At 37.3% G+C, this 17,960-nt stretch overlaps 1 protein-coding gene across 16 annotated transcripts in view; it reads right to left on the bottom strand.

The window, feature by feature from the left end:
• Nucleotides 1–17,960, bottom strand: part of ATXN2 (ataxin 2) — an 84,055-nt gene that overhangs the window by 47,186 nt on the left and 18,909 nt on the right. For 12 of the 16 annotated variants that reach the window (XM_039504665.1, XM_039504669.1, XM_039504666.1 and 9 more), the window contains exons 2-7: nucleotides 14,417–14,453; nucleotides 12,183–12,242; nucleotides 11,344–11,415; nucleotides 10,887–11,037; nucleotides 3,620–3,634; nucleotides 1,220–1,344 (exon numbers count right to left, since the gene is read on the bottom strand). In XM_039504665.1, the coding sequence (XP_039360599.1) occupies nucleotides 1,220–1,344; nucleotides 3,620–3,634; nucleotides 10,887–11,037; nucleotides 11,344–11,415; nucleotides 12,183–12,242; nucleotides 14,417–14,453 (460 nt within the window). Of the gene's footprint in view, nucleotides 1–1,219; nucleotides 1,345–3,619; nucleotides 3,635–10,886; nucleotides 11,038–11,343; nucleotides 11,416–12,182; nucleotides 12,243–13,172; nucleotides 13,252–14,416; nucleotides 14,454–17,960 lie in introns of those variants that run through there. The other 4 variants (XM_039504661.1, XM_039504657.1, XM_039504658.1 and 1 more) reach the window with 2 other exon arrangements.

Below are 17,960 nucleotides of genomic sequence, written 5' to 3'. Positions count from 1 at the left end.
CAGTATTGCTGCTAGTGTCTTCTCATTCCCATTTGACACTATAGGATGTACACTGCCTTACATTAGCCAAGAGCTTTGATTCCTTTGCAGAAAGTGGCACTCAGATGCATCCATTTCTGAAATATGGAATAGTGTTCCTCCCTGTGGCAAGTACCGGAACTTTTCAAATGTACTACCAACACAAGTATCTAACAGGGGATCCTCCTTGATCTCACACAAAAGCAACATGATCTCCCCATTTCTTAGTGAAGTGTTGTGTGCCATAGTAACAGCATTACTAAGATTTTTACTTTTACAAAACATACAGAATGTTTACTACAATTATTTTTAAAAATATTTAATAGTTGATGACCCAATAAGGTGGATATATAGAAAGAACACGATCTATCTGAATATTAGTATTCATAAAGTAAGTGATCTCCGCAACATTACAAAGATTTCTTGAACCATATTGTTAGTCTCCTCTAATCTACAATACTAATTTCTTCTTATTCTTACATATTACAAACTTTGTGTCCTTTAGTAAAAGGCTGCATTGTAGCATAAAACTAGTTGCTATACCATACACAGCAAATCAAGACAATGTAATAGATGTGGAAACTCATTCAAGACCAGTCGCCATCAAGTAATTCAGGACCCTCAGAGACAGCGTTTTGGCACTTCAACTAAACACAATCACAGTGGTGTCCAAGATTCAGTTACCGTATATTCCGGCGTATAAGACGACTTTCTATATTAAAAAACAACCCCCAAAAATCGGGGGTCGTCTTATACGCCGGGTATAAACAGCGGGCGGCTGGGATTTAAAAGGCTCTGGGCTCCCCGCCGCAGCGGGCAGCCCAGAGCCCTCTGATTCCCGGCCGCGGCTGGGATTTAAAAGGCTCTGGGCTCCCCCCCTCGGAAGGGGGGGTCGTCTTATAGGGCGAATATAGGCCAAAACCTATATTTTAACTGTAAAATTAGGGGGTCGTCTTATACGCCCCGTCGCCTTATACGCCGGAAAATACGGTATTTCTTTTAAAACTGTAGGGGAAACTGTGATATCCGTTGTCAAATGATGAATTTTCATGACAATACATGTTTACATTATACAGCCATGTTACTTAAACACTTTAGTTTCAACTAAAATTCCATTCTAGATTGAACTTAAGGGACACCATGGGGCAAAACAACTTGTTTTCTAGAAAGATTTCAGTGTATGATAAATAAGTTTACTTACAACATCTGTCTCTAAAGCTTCAAGTTCCTCAGTGGTAGTAGTCTCGCCTCCATCCCATGGTTCAAGGTCCTTCTCTTTGTGTTCACCATTTACTTTAACACCAATGGCTGAATCAGTAAAAGCATCTACAATGGAGATTCACATTTGGTTAAACAAAGAAAAACACAATACACACAAGTGTTGAGGAATAACCAAATGTAAATGCATTATAAGTAAAGAACACTAGCATGATCCAAAACCATCAGAGTTAATATATTAATTGAGAATAAATTCAAAACTAGGATGTGTTAATACTTCTGTTTTTGAGTAGTGTACAAAGTGTATACAAAATATGTTTTAGTTATGATGCAATTACTTAGTTTCAGCTAAGTGCCAGCTAACACTGAAAACTGAAAGATAGGCATCAGGAAATAGTTTTCGTTGCCTTTGATTTAAGAAAAATCAAAGAGCATTAACATTAACTAGGACTATGCCTTTAATCATGTACAGTATTGCTTCAAGAGAGTATCATCATTGTTCTAAGAGACAAAATATTCACTGATGTTTTTAACATACTACTTGAAACAAAAATGCTGTTGAATACAACTATACTTTAACATATTATAGACACCAAAAAACATTATGCAGATTTACTCACCCCTATGCCCAGAATGTCTAAGCTGTGTCTTAAATTATACCTCCCCTCTTTGACTCAATCCCAGTTTCTTCCATTTCAATGATTCCTTGATACCCGTGTTCACACCTTTACAGTCTCTCCATAAAAGAGCCCTGCAATGCTTGGAATTATCCGTTAGCTTAATATACAGTTTTACAGTGTGAAGCTGCTGAAAACACATTTTTCTAGAAGAAGCTTCTTTAAGTGGCAACTTACCCGAATTACATAAAATTCAAAAACCCTCTACTCACATTCAAGACAACTATAAAACTAGAGAACTAGAAACATATGAAACAGTATTATGAACATACCAATAGGCAGGTGTACACTAAGCTACTCCAATCAGTAACTGGATCATGAACTTTTATTTGCAGGCTCATTTATGTTCTATTCAAACCAGACTGTAAGAGTACAATTGAAGGCATACTAGACTATTTAAATACTTTATTAAAAATAATGATGCCATTCAGAATTAAGGAAGCTAAGCTTTAATATTTATCAACTAAACAAGTTCAAAGCTGCCTGCAGATTTTTAAATGCTTTTTAAAAAAGAAAATTACTTTATAAACCCATTTTTTCATTTTGTAAGTGGCTTTCAGTCTAGTTTTGAATCAGAACTATACACTTTTCATTACAAACATACAAATGGAAATAAGCAGCCATTTTGACAGTAAAATCAGGGTTTCTCCTAAGATTTTAGGAAAAGGTAGGGACCAAGCCAACAGACTGTGCCAGAAGTGGAAGAATGCAGCTTTAACTTATTTTGGCAGTGTCTGAAATTGTATTGAAGAAGAACGCACACTGAAGCCATTGTGAGAAGAGTTTACATTTATATAAGAGATTTACTTGGCCACTAATCTGTTACATTTCATCTGCAATCACTGAAGACATGTTTTAATTAAGACTGTCAACACAGCCTAACTATTATTTCTGCTTTATCCAGTTTCACAGTCAAATTCTGTGCTTATATCGCCACAGTTTATTGCAGAAATAATTCTGTAACAACATTCAGCATTATGTCTTATAAAATACATACTCAGCTCATATATGGCATAGCAAGACCAAATAGGATACTTGTGAAGGATTAAGCATTTAAGCATAAACAGCTTTGTTAATTAGCAAATACTGTATAAAAATTAAGGAATGTGTATAAAGATAAGACAACTGAATTATATTAGCTTAATATGAAAGTTTCCCTGAACATGAAAGACCCATTAAAGAAAAGAAACCACATGAGAGGAAGATACCCTGATGGGGCCACGTCACTTTTAGGGCTTGTTGTGTGAAAAATTAATATCAAGTCAGCTTGTAAAATGTTATTGCAGAGTCTGCCAATGAAAGCAGTGATAGCCCCTTCCTCCTTGAAGGTTGGCACTTTTTACTGAGGTTGTACTTTAACCTGTTACTGCCACATAGGTTGTGCCTGCAAAGGCACTTGGGCTACTTGTACGCTGTTCTGAAGCAGAGTAATTTATTTAGTACCATACCACTTTGTAGTTTTGGTATAATCATTTTGCATACTGAAAGCAATTAAAATGCAATAGCTAAAAATCAATGTTCTACAAGGCTCAGAACAAAAAAAGTAAAATTTTCTAAAAATGATTCTGTGAAATTATGCATGCATGTTTTATAGTGCCATAAATGTGCGAGCAGAGGTATTAAATTTCCATTACATATTATGGAAACAAGAGCATTATGAAAAGGCAAGATGCAGAAACACAGAGTGACCGCCAAAAAAAAGTTACCTGTTTCTGAAGGAACTATAACAGATATGGAAAGAGAAAAAAAAATTGAAAATCAGATAAAAATACACGTTCAATTTTTCAGGTGTTTCACATTACATGGTTAAATTCAGACATGGTTAAACTTCATTTATTTTGACATCGTGATCACAAATCCTTATGAATCCTTCATCTTTGAAAAATATGACAGCGATACATCTCATTCAAATTTTAATAAATATGTCCCTCCATTCACAGCTCCCTCTATCCCCCCCCTTCTGCCTTCTAAAAGCATCTCAATCTATTTTACAAATCTTCAGGGTGAGGAATTCTTAAAAAGCATCTAAACAGCACCAAGAAAAAAAAGATGCCTCGATTACTTCCTACTTGTAGAGTATGTAAAAAAATAACTTTCAATGTTTATTGCTATTAGTTAAATACAAAATAAAATGTATGTGTTACATCAAGCCAAAGTTAAATAGTAACAAAAGAACATGTCTGTTTTTAAGGCACAATATTTTCTTGGAATGTCTATATTTACCTATATGACATTTTTATAGGCACAGGAACAAAGCAGCAACCTAATGAACTCAATGGCCTACTCCTACATTTGTATGAAGCACAAAATGTCTCCTCTCAGATCAAGACATTGAGTGGTCTCCAAACTCACTCTTGGAGTCATTGTTTATCCAAGAGGGAAGGCCAGTTTCAAACTGCACCATAGCAGCAACTGAGAAAGTCATTCCCAACAGAATACGGCGAGTATCAGGTAAGACAGTATCCAGGTAGAGAGGGATTTACAACTTTTTGCATGTTATTGAGACTTCTGGTTTCTATGAAGTGGCCTCAAGACACAAAGCTGAAGTATGCCACTTAGATAGAGCGTGAATAAATACTACTTGAATGGTATTTTATCTATCTTGCCCACCCACTCCTTGTCATAGATATTGGGGGTGGAGGGAGACAAAAAACATTCAATGGAGCTCTATAAAAAGCTACAAAGGTTCGAGGGAAAAAATATGCTGTCTGATGAAGTTTACAGAACTAACAGCAGCGTCTATAATCTACAAAGCACATAATTTGTAAGTGTTTAAAAACAGTAATACGGGGTAGGCAACCTATGGCACACGTACCAAAGGCGGCACGCGAGCTGATTTTCAGTGGCACTCATACTAGTCTTGGCCACCGGTCCGGGGGCCTCTGCATTTTAATTTAATTTTAAATGAAGCTTCTTAAACATTTTAAACACCTTATTTACTTTACATACAACAATAGTTTAGTTATATATTATAGACTTACAAGAAGAGACCTTCTAAAAACGTTTTAATGTATTACTGGCACGCAAAACCTTAAATCACAGTGAATAAATGAAGACTCGGCACAGCACTTCTGAAAGGTTGCCGACCCCTGCAGTAACATATAGTTGTGTACAGCCATTCTTATCAAGATGATTAATAGCAGAATCTAGTAATACTATGAAGCAATGCGGAGGCACTGTTGTTTTCACCTATGCCTCACGTTGGACACGTTTTCATAAAGTTATAGAGCATGGCTCCACAAGCTTAACCATCAGGATGAATCTCAAATGTGAAAAATACAGTTACCCTTAAGGCAAATATATATTGGGGGAAAAATGGACTTCTAGTCACGTGACTCCAATCTCATGTGCAGACTCCGAACAAACTTTAAATGTATCAGGAGCATATACCCTTATGTTATGTTTTGAGAGAGAGAGAGAGAGACAAACAGACAGACACACAGACAGAGATCAATTGATGCTCATGTGACTCCTTGCAGAAGAATCTAAATAACATGCCATGTTCCCTTACTTCACTGAAGGCGATCTGAGATCTTTGATAGCCTAAGTTAATTCAGAAAGCCACATGGAGAAAATGGAGCAGTAATCTAAATGCTAAATAAGTATACACAGGGCATTGAGATAAATTTAAAAAAAGATTAAAAAAATAAGAGGTAAAACAAACAAGAAGTGAGTTAGCAAAGTTTATGAGCAACTGAACATTCTGGAAAACTACAGAAAAGCAAAGAAGTCCGTAATAGTTCCTAAAATAAAAAAAAGTGCTCTTATTTTTGATGAGTGTTAACATGGAAGACAGTTGAATACATGGAGTGCTGCTACAAATGTTAATCGGCAGCATGGTAACAGACAGGACTGTGAAACACGCTTCGCATCTATTGTACATGGCAATTCATATCACCAAAGCACCTCATGAACTAATTCCATGACACTTGGAGAGATAGTCAAGTCCACAGTCAGTCCCATTTTATACCTGGTAAAACTGAGGCAAGGAGATTAATGAGTGGACTTAGGCAAGTGAAGCCAGTAACAGCTCCTGGCTAGTCCCATGCTGGCTCTCTGACCTGATGAGGACACAGAATCCACACCAGGAGGCTAGAGTTTTAGCATTCAAATCCTTTTCTTTCCTGTTTTGAATTCTGTAATTGAGCAGCGAAGAATCTCAATGGCATTTATTTCTCTACATGGCAAAACTGCATGTTATGCAAAGATAAGAGATATATATACACATGTTCTGAGAAGCTTCAGATTAATATGTTCTTGAACAAGGTAGAGACAAGCTTGTCAGAGCTGGAGTGTGACTAGGGAGCTTAGCATGAAATGTTTCATTTGCTCTTGTTTTCATGAGTAAGTAGGTTCTAAGTTGTTAGATGCATATTCTAATTATTGCCCCATAAGCATGACTGGGAGGTTCAGATTTTACTAAACCAGTGTGCTTTATAGTCCAAGGATGTTCAAATTACTTGTAAAACTGAAACCAAGTTTACTTTCGCTTGAAGTAAATTGGGGTTTTAGCTTAAATGTTTTAAGAGTAACAACTCTGATGTGTATTGTCCCTGCCTACTACTGACTTGAAACCATTAAAACAAGCTACCACCACTGCACAGTTATATTTCTTTCCTTTATTCATATTATGCCTACTGCCATTCCCCTGCTGACACAGTTGGTCTGGAAGGATGCCACCTCCACCATTACAACCCCCCAAAAGAACTTGATAGCTATTTCCCTTTGCTTTTTTATATTTTAGACTGGTGGTACAAGCTTGGATTTACAGCACTGTCAAAGTACTGTGAACAAAACACTGCAGAATCCTGCGGTTGGACTAGCAGAACCCACCCTCTTGAATTACCTTCTCTTAAGAGGGAAGCCAATCAGCCACATCTGAGCCTTGTTCCAATTTAAACCACATGAGAGCTGGCATTGCTAACTGGCATTTTAAATCAAGACAGCTTTTAGGACTACAAGAAATGCTGGGAGAGACTCACTCTACTGAGCCATAAATGCAAGGTAGTGGGGCAGCTGCTGAAAAGTATACATGAGCCTGGTCTGAATCTAAGTACTCTGAAGTCTGCTATCTTTAAGCATTTAGGAATAAAAAGTTGCTTAATGGTCACCTATTACAGAAGTTCTGTTTCGCATATTAAGGGCTGGATTTTCAGCCTTTTGATGCTACAAGCACAATTTGTATCCATACTTGGCAGGTACTTGTGACAAAGGCTATGAATAAGTACAAACAGCTTCATATTTATTTCCTAGTGCATGTTCATTTACAGAAGCTAAAAAGGGAAGCAGCCTGATTGTCTTGAACTGCTCAGTCAGTTTTATTCATCAAGCTACCCACACAGAGTAAGACTCTAATCCTGCAATAGGATGCCCTAGCACCTGCCCTTTCACCTATAAAGTTCTACTGTAGCCAATGGGAGTCCACATGGGCACAGGAGTCCACAGAAGCTCATACAGACATAGGTTAAGGCCCATACAGCCTTTTTAAAAATAAATTGGTAATGAGCCCATTGCAACCAACCCCTTGCCTTTCTTCCCCACTTCAAATTTCTGTAATCTGTAGGCATTCCTCTCCACTGCACAATCTAAGACTCAATCATTTCCCCTAGCTGCCATGGTATATTGGAAGATGCCAGATACTAGAATTATTGGGCACTAGTAATGTACTAGAAAAGAGTTATTTTAACAAGTGATCTATTGGCATCACAGGGAAAAGTCAGTAGGGAAAGGAAATTGTTATTTTCCAGTGGAGCAGATGGGCTTTTACCAAATAAATTGGAGAGAACCCTGCAGATGGATAAAGAGAATATGGTAAAGCTACTCGGACTCTAGCTTTTGTTACTTGTCTAGGCCCTAAAGACTTCCCTTATCAAACACCACATCTGCCAATGGCAAAGCTTTCAGCCAAGGTGACAGTTTCAGGTGGCTCTTTCACTAAGGATTCCCCATTTCCAGGCAAGAAACCTGCATGGCTCCTGCAGAAAGCCTTGAACAGGACCGGAAATGAACTGAGCTGTCCCATTCTTCCACCTCCAATACCAGATTGGAGTTGAGTTAGTTTCTGTCCTATCCTATCATCTTCTGTTGGATGACTGGTTTATGACATAGCAGATTTAAGGATAATAGCAAAAGTCTCTTCACCGTTCTCAGATCCGTGGACCATGGTCTTCCAGGCTACTCCAAGGCTCAAAACCATTGTTTAACTGCACTTCCAGATCACATAACTCCACAGCAGCAGAACAGAATATGCATGTACAGAGATAAACTTCCACAGGATTGAAGAGGAGACTGGCTTTTACTGAATCAGGATACGGCTACAGAATTTTAGAACTAATACTCCATGAAGGGAACATTTGTCTGAAGCACTCCCCAGAAAGCTATTAGACTCTGAACATTTTTTTAGACACTACTCTGGTACATTCAGAGGCTTCCAGCTGAGCCTGTCCTGCAACATAGCAGAGATGTCACCTGAATGAAAGGGCCATTTCTTTAAAAACTGAGCTGCCTTTCACCTGCTACTCTCGCCAGACTGTCCACTGACTAATTACTTCACAGCAGAGAGCTCAAGAGCCAGGCAGAACTTTACAAACTTTGTTGGCTTTTGGACATGTTCTTTTAAAATCTACAGAATTTAGTTGGCTGTGTTTTACATCACACATAGTGTTGTCAAAATTAACTAGGCACTACAATGTATCCATTTCCAGTACAAATACTAAAGGAGAGCATAGCTCCATCAAGAAACTCTTATAACAAGAACCTTTAGCTTTCACTATGAACTGAAAGTGCCTGTCTGACACTACAAACCAAGAAAAACGTGAAGTTATTTTTAAAAAACAGATGGCCCACAATTCCTGTATGTCCATAAGCATGCATTACTCCCTGGGAGTCTATATTTATTATCAATATACTTATTTCTCAAAGGAGTCTCCTATTTCTTTCAAATTTTCAAGTGTGATCAGAAGGTTCACTTACTCTTACAAATACTATCCTGGCACTATTCCTTTTGAGACACCATGGAGAGGATATGAATATTCCACTACAGATCATCATGCATTGCAGCCATCTCTGATCTACCCTGCTCCAAATCTCTATAGGTTCATCCAAGTTCTCAGAGGTAAACTTTGATCTTAAAGTAGTTGAATCTAGTATTTCCAAAGTTTCTTTATTCTCAAAGAGATTCTATCCAATAACCACATGTAGCAGGTGACCTTTTAGTCTGAGGCAGCTGCTCCTTCTAGAATACTTCCCATCAATGAAAGATACCTGGAAGGAGATCGGGTGGGAGAGAAGTAACAGAATCTACATCTCTCTGCTTGCTGCAAGGGTCGGGATTATTAGCCCAACTCTCATTTATGTTAAGGCTAGTTTAAACTGATCTGGAAGAACTTGCACTTAAGTTCTATACTTCACTGCCCCTTGTGCTTGGAATGTGTACCTTCCCCTAAAAAGGTAGGGTCTTTCAAAAGCCTGGAATCAGCAAGCCTCTATTCTTAGGATTAACATTAAGGTGGAGATATACCTATCTCATAGAACTGGAAGGGACCTTGAAAGGTCGAGTCCAGTCCCCTGCCTTCACAGCAGGACCAAGTACCATCCCTGACAGATTTTTGCCCCAAATCCCTAAATGGATTGAACTCACAACCTTGGGTTTAGCAGGCCAATGCTCAAACCACTGAGCTATCCCTCCCCTCATGGCAGGTCAAAGGGCATTAAAGCAGATGCTCCTGTTATGTCTCTTCTACATTACAGATGTGTAGAAATCCCATGTCTGGATGGTCTCTTCAGCAATAAATCCCAGGCTGTTGTGGCACAAACATCTAACCTACCAGTGGTACTTGTTGAGGCCTGCCAATGTACAAGCTCCACAGGTGGTGCACTTGTGGTTTTGTTTCACTGCACAAAAAGGAATAGATTACCTTTCTTCTTTTGTGGTCCAGCAAAGTGGGGACTTGTTAAGTAAACAAAGGAGACCTTAGAGATTTGCTATAAACAGAGAAAAACCCTTCAAAAGAAGCAGAGCTGCCTGACCTGTGAACATCTTAGACACCAAAAAAGTAACTAGAGTCTTGGAGGCTGCACAGTAGAAAGAGAAGAAAGAAAAAGACACAAAAAGTCTATGTGACTGGCTGTCAGATGCCTGATATGCTATAAATTATTAACCCTTTCTGGCAGTTACAAACCAAACCCTGGCTTGAAATATTAAGGTCATTTTTGTCTCAGGTCCCACTGGATTCTTTTATATTTTTTAAAGTCTGAACTATAAAGCTGTATGCAGTTGATAAGAAATAAAAGTTAGTTAATTATATGCAGAGGTGGGTTCTTCCTAAGAAAACACTCACAATTTGAGCTTTTTACTCTCTACTTTTCTGCAATAGTTTTTAGGATTTTGAAAAGAGACTTCCTTCTAAGCAAGCATGTTCAGAGACAAATCCTAATTTTTGATTAAGAGGACTTCACATACCACATTACTTCTTGAAGAATGCAATACATTTAAAAGTATTTATGAATTAACGGATTCTCATGGAACATTAAAGTGCCTAAAGCAAATGCAAACAAACCATCCACATTTGTAAGAAAATTTAGCAATTTCTGTGAATAAAATTACCTCATTTTCTAGGGAGCCAGTAACATCACATTTGTTAATACTTCTGGAAGTTAACTTTTCAGACAACATAAAATTACAGGCAATGTTTAGCCAAATTTTTAAATCCGAGTGCCTAAAGTTAGGCTTCAACATACATATATTTAAGCACCTAAATAAACGTAGACTGATTTCAAAAAGGTACAGAGCACCTGTACCTCCTATTGACTTCAATGAGCTCTACTGGTACTCAGCATTTCTGAAGAGTCTTATTCAGGTGCTTACATTTGGTTTTCAGAGCCTAACCCAAAGCATCAAGATTTAAAATGTTTACCTTTATGACGTAAAGCTATACCCAATTTTAAAAAGCCATTTAAAATACAGAAACATACCTCTCCTTGCATAATTGGTGTCCATATCTTTAAACTGCACCATAACAAAGTCTGAAGACTTGAACAAGATACTCTCTAATATGTCTTCCCGTTTTGGCCCCAGACTGGATTCTGCAGGTTTTCGATGAGCAGCATCAAGCACTAAATCACACTAACGTTAAAAATGCAAGTGAGTTTGATTCTAAATATTTAATTTAATAATAAATATTGTGACTACAGAACAATTAATTACTTGTTAACAACCTACACAACAAGATTTGCAACAAGTATTAGGCATATTCAAATAGTGAATAATTTCATGAAAATGAAGCTGCTTGTGGGCAATTCCCAAACAGAAAGAGGCTAGATCTGAATAAACTTATTAAGAATTATTTGCTTTACTCTACTAATGAGTAGTAAATCAGTGGAGCTTTGTAGAAAACTGATCAGAAAGAAAAAACAAGCAAAAAAAAGTTACCTTAGGACTGTAGGTTTTAAAAACTCCTTCATATACACCTCCGTTTTTCACTTGTACTTCACATTTAGATCCCTAAAATGCAAGACAAAAAAAATCAAATATGCTCTCTCACTCTGGCATAAAGACTGTCAAGTGACATTTGAATGCTTTCTTCTACACTTGTGTCTTTATGTATTTAATCTGAAGGCTCAATTTTTAGCCAAGCCTCTACCCAATCACCATTTCCATACATTCACAAACATGTGCCTATGCTTTGCAGATGCAAACACCTGTGTGCACTCAAGAGTTTGTCTTAATGGGGTTTGAAGTTGTCAATTCAAACATTTATGGCACACAAGTGTTACAACTGTCCAAGTGCACATGCAAGTTTTTGAAAGAGCAAAGTGTGCGTACATATACATGCATGCAAGGGGAGGGTGGAGGCTGAAAGCTTACACAAAGTATTTAGCAGCAAGAATGTGGGATTGCCTGGGTGATTCACTTCTTACTTTCACCATGTCAGCATTTTCCTTAAAACATAACTTTTTTGGTGTGCTGTATTCAGACTTGATTTTTTAACTGTCATTTGTTTCACTCATTCAAAATCTATCCTAAGATGGCAATGTCAAAAGAAGTAGGGTTGTGGGAAGAAACATACCATATCCATCACTTGCAACTTTCTAAACTAAGAAAAACAGAACAGTCACCACTGTGGTTCCTCATGGTTAAATCTTGGCACAAGATATCCATTGTTCTAATTTAAATGCTCTCAATTAAGCTGCGGTTAGTTTAATATTTTATAATTAATTCTGTATCAACATCGCTAAAGATGTTTACCCTCCTGTCATATGACAACTTACAACAACTGATGTAAGTATGTGAACCATTCTCATGTTTGCATAGATGCCATCAAAAGAAATCTGAAAGATAAAAAGCTTGCATCAGAAAGCAAAAAAGCAGAACTATTCACCACAACAATTCAAATGAGGTTATGCCAGCTTCAAATATATTACAACATTGAACATACCAGTTTGTAAGAGCGTATGGATCAAATACCTTGCTCAGGGCTTGCCAACAAATTTAGTTAGCATCAACCTGGAGTGTGAATCTACTAGCCTGCTGCACACTGCTGACATACACTAACAGTTCCTCAGCGCACTCTGATCTACTCCTGTTTCAAAGCAGGACAGATCAAAGTGCGCTAATAAACTGTTAGTGTGTGGCAGGCTAGCATGGGGCAGATTTACACCCCAGCTTCATGTGAACTACATACTCCTGTAGACAAGGGTAAAACACAAAATTCATTAATTCACAGGTCACTAGTTGACTCAATGCCAACAAAGGAATTAAGCCATCCAAAAAACCTCAAACCCCTCCCAAACATGCTCTGCTATCATTGCCCTCCAGTTTAAGGCTACGGGCTGTTGGTGCAAATACCTCAACTGCCACCCAAGAAAGAGAGCTGCTTTAGCTAAAAGCCTGTTGATATACCTTCTTCCCTCCCCCTTCGCCCCCATTTCAGGGACTAGCTAACAGACCCAGGTTTAGGGTGACCAGATAGAAAGTGTGAAAAATCAGGATGGGGGGTGGGGCGTAATAAGTGCCTATATAAATAAAAGCCCCGAATATCAGGACTGTCCCTATAAAATCAGGATATCTGGCCACCCTACCCCAATCATATTAGCAGCAGTTAAAAGTATCAAATTACAAATTGCCAAGACAACTACAGAACATATTCTAAATAAACCAAGACTAGATTTACAATCGTATCAAAATCTAAGATCCTAGGCTAGGCAATCTAACCAAGTATCAAGCATGATGCTAGATTTGTTGGATTTGCACTTGCATACATTAAGTGATGAGAATGTGCGCATGGTGCGACATCTCTCCTCTCTCCCTGCCAGCTTCATTCTTGTGAGCCAACGGATGCTGAAACAGATGAATACCCCATCATATTTTGAGCTTATCAACTGACAGCATCTCTTTTAGGCTGTGTCAAACTGTTCAGCTTAATCTAGTTATGCCTATGTATTGAAGTACATGTTTTGTGACATCACCCATTGTTCTTAGAAACCATCTTTAGAGGTACATACTTCAATATTTGTTAGTGTGGGTGATTTAAAGACATCAAACACAAAATATTTTGTTTAGCTTTAGCCTCTCAGATAAAGTATATGAAGTTTGAAGGGACAAGGGAAAATTGTGTACTAAACTGTTACTATAAAGACACTTTTCTATCTGTAAAAATGATGCACCAGGTATAGCAATTTCAAGTTGCCCTCTCCCCCTACAAAAAAATTAAACAATTTAATTGCCCTTAAAAACTAGCATACATACATACATACATGCTTTTAGGGAAGGGCTTATCAAAGGTGTCTGAAGCAAGGTTTAACATAATTTTTGTTTCGCTAGAACTCCAAATGTGTAAAACTATATAAACTATGCTAATTTGTAGAACATTTTTCAGAGCTGTATGGAATTTGAAATAACCAAAACTAAACTAAACTGCCAGTTTAAGAGACAATTAGCCCAACCTTATCAATAGCGCTAAAACATTTGTTGCTTTTGTTCAACTGAATGTCTTATACTAGCTTTAGACTTCTCTACTTAAGGGAGGGACTAATATTACAGGCCTCAAATAAGAACAAATATGCAGCCATTGCCATGAGTAACACCTATATATGTACTACTATACATGTGTATAGTACAGTTGGCAAGAATATATAGAAAACAGATTTACACATCCACAGTTCTATATTTTGTAGGTAAGTGCTTTGTTTGGGAGACTACTAATATTAAATGAATGCAAGGCCGTGAATTTCAAGAGAGTCACTCAATGTTTGACCAAGTGTTTCCTAACAGTGTCTGTGAAAATGGCTAGAATATCCATAAAGGTATTAAAAACCAAGAGAGATTTGACAATTAAGACAGTTTACTGTCTGCTGTTCTCAAATTACCTATCTACACTGAATCGAAATATTAGAGATTTAAGTTTATTTCCCTGAAACAAGAGTTGAAATTTTCAAGTTATTAGATATTAAATTTCCATGCAAATCAAGATAGTACTATGAGAAACAATGAAATATGTACTTACTGTAGGCGGAGGCGGCCCTTTGCCACTGCTGCGACCTCTGAAATTATTAAATATGTATCAGATTCAACAAAAACAAGACAATTAGATTGCTGAAATTAGACATCTCTTGAAATCAAGTATTCAGGGAAACTGGTTGAGTACAGAAAACCTACCCAGATTACTGGTGTTGAAGAGAAAAATCAATCTCAAAGAGCAAGAAGTGTTTTATCCCAATAAAGTTTCCCTTACATCTTTTTTAAAAAGAACAAAAGCAGAGATAAATGTTAAAGCTCCTTAACATTTTCCTCTATCAAGAGAAAACTGAATTCAGAATCATTTTATTAATCTTAAAAAGACACCATTTCTACAACAGACCAAGAAACATAGCAGTGAAGGAACACTTCTAAAGCAATTTCACTTTAAAGACGTGTTACCTCTTAAATACTAGCCCTTTTCATACTAAAGTTGTCATGTATTTATGACCAAGTGCTATGTGTCACGAAGGTAATTACCTGATGTTTCAAGTTATAGAGTCAAGTACCACTGCAGAGTCATAACTGAGAACACTAACATGTACGTCCAGAAAGAGAAGTGGCAACTTTATAAGCAAATAAGTGTGAATTATAGCATCTTTATTCTACTAAAAGATGCTGATACCATAGTACTTTAGAATAAAGCATATCAATATTACAGATATTACACATGTATCTAAAATTGTAAAAAAGTTTTCGTATTTAATACATTTTATTTTGAAACAGTATGATCGCAAAATGCATGTGCACATGAGAATAGTGTTCTGGTTTCATGTTAAGCCATAACTTTTGCATTTCTGACTTCAGACTTTTAATTTCACATAATATAACATTTTTTGCATTTTAATTTGATCATCTTGTCTCCTCCCATCCCAAAGAAAAATTCTAGGGGCTATTTAGATTAGAGGAATTTGAAAGGCACCTTCTTTCTGTGGAGATCCCAAACTCAGAAAGGGTTCTTCATTCTAAAGTACATACAGCTTTCAATCCTGAATCTGTTTCTGCACTGAAAACTGTATGAGGTGAGAGATAAACTATGAAGACACTGTCAGTAGTAAAATAAACTGGCCTAACATTAACAGTGCAAAGTATGAATTTCTAAAATGTTAGCATTTGGTTTTCCATAAATAAAAAAGGATCTGAATAGCCATTCTGAAAATCTGGTACTACAATATTGGGCAGTTCATTATATAAGAGTCAGAAAGCAACTTGATATACTTAAAAATGAGAAAGACTTTTTCACCCTTCCAAAACTAAAACAAAATCCAGAACAGCTGACCATTTTTTCTTCAAACACTTACAAAAAAAAATAAAGGCCAACGTCAACTACAGAAAATTTCAGGCCCAAAACTAAAGCTTAAGCAACCCAAAACAAGGGATTATGGAAGTGTCTCATATCTGTAGCAGACACTACCAGGCACTAGTCGTAAGACAGAATCTGTGTTGCATGAGACCTGCATAGCAGTAATAAGCACCTCTATAGTGCTTTTGAATTACACTCAAATTACTTTACAAAGTGATATAAAGCAAAAGATGTTCATATGTAGGAAAAGATCTACATTTCCAACATTAAGAAAATAGCTGACTGAATATTAGCCCTTCTGAGTCCATGTGTTTACCTTTTATAGAGCTGCATAAAAAAAAATGTGAAAGAATTTGCAACTATCTGAATAAGGACTTGTCTACATAGGGAATCTGGCTGGAATAGCTATTCTGCAATAACTCCTCATGTGGACACTTGTCTAAGGCTTGTCTAGGCTACAGGGACTACAATGGCCTATAGTACTGCTATTATGTCACCATAACCCCATAGTATAGATGCAGCCTACAGTGACACGAGTGGTGGTAGCAAGGCTGATGGAAGAATTCTTCTATCTATCTAGTTGCATCTACACCAGGGGTTAGGTCACCATAGCTATAGCGCTCAGGAGTATGAATTTTTCACATCTCTGAGTGATGTAGCTATGCCAATCTAAATTTAACTGTAGACCAGGCCTTATTCAAGAATAAGGGTGTCCATACAGGGAGTTATTCCAGAATAGCTGTGGCACTTTAAAATTCACACCGTCTTCTTCCAGAATAACTTCCCCATGTAGACAAATCTTAAATTCCTAGTGCCAATTTAGAGGTATCAGCACACAAATAATTTTCCAACTGTCTTATGTATTCAATATTTGGCATATTTTAGCATTTGAAGAATGAGATGTTCTGCATCAGAATATATTGTGTGAGTTGTATAAATATATATTTCTGAATCATATTAATAGTCCCTTCTAACCTTGAAGTCTGTGTTAAACCAATTGCACATGTAACCACACAAAAATCACAAATACTGGTGGTCCTACAAATAAGTGGAATTACACATTTCCTGAAAAGTGATACTGAATGGAATGGTAACTGCTCATGAGTAGCCCTACAGGTCCATCACTGTGATAAAAGGTCACAGATTCAGTGTTTTTTTCATCTGTCCAAGACTTCTCTTTGTATTAACAAGAAGAAGGGGAACAGGAAGACTCTGAACTGTCAGCTGTCCTGTTTAAAATATAAACTTCTTGAGCAGCAGTTCTCAACCCATGGCCTGCTATGGCCCAATCAGCACACAGCTGCAGCCCATGTGACATCCTCAGGACTATACAGGTAGTATACCTATTGTGTGGATGCAGCCCACATAGCACATAGAGAGCTGCATATGTGGCCCACAGTGGTAAATAGGTTGAGAACCACTGTTCTTGAAGCATGACTTCATCCACCTTTCTGTTTTACACAGCCTCATGCATACTGATGATGCCCCATAATTAGTAATAAAATACAGGTCATTCAGAAGTCAAGCTGCCCAATTAGTTTTCAGAAGTCTAGTGAAACCTAAACCAAGTAAATACAAGTTTATTTGCATGAGTTCTCTGCCTCTCCATTAGCATCACAGCTTTCTGCAAAATAGTGCCACACACTCTATTTTGAGCTTTGGTTACAAGTAGCTGACTAGGTTAATTACTTGTCAAACTACGTGCTATAGCATGGTGAGCTGTCCATGTTCCTGTAACATAGGAACATCCATCTGAGCCACTCATGCAGAAGGCAAAAAAGTGATGTAATCAGAGGTGAGAGCTCCATGAAAGAAGCTGTAGTTGAGTTTTCATTGTGCTCTATTACACGAATGTTCAAAACATTTAACTTTTAAGCATTACAGAAAAGTCAAGACAGCTGACTCAACCAGTCTCAAAGCAGGCTAGAAATTAGCTTGGAGATTCTTCACTGGACTCTCTTTTGTTGGTGTCAAAAGTCATTTCAGTAACCTACATGCCTTCAACGTTAGATATAAAAGTGACCATCACAAATGAAAAGATTACGAAATCACAGTTTTATTCTAGTGAGAAGCGCTTCTTAGCCTACAAGCTTTTAGGATGCTGGACTGAGCAAAATGGTTGCAGTTTTTCTTAACATTTTCAATGTGTGCAAAGTTTTAAATTCCACATCTGCTGCAGCACTTCCATTAACAAAGTTACCGTTTTTTCCTTTGTTTCTGTAGCAATGGC

Source organism: Mauremys reevesii, linkage group 18 (genome assembly GCF_016161935.1).
Source record: "Mauremys reevesii isolate NIE-2019 linkage group 18, ASM1616193v1, whole genome shotgun sequence".
Classification (NCBI taxonomy): Eukaryota; Metazoa; Chordata; order Testudines; family Geoemydidae; genus Mauremys; species Mauremys reevesii.
Note: the sequence above shows the minus strand (reverse complement) of the source record. Positions and strands in the feature narration are given on the sequence as shown.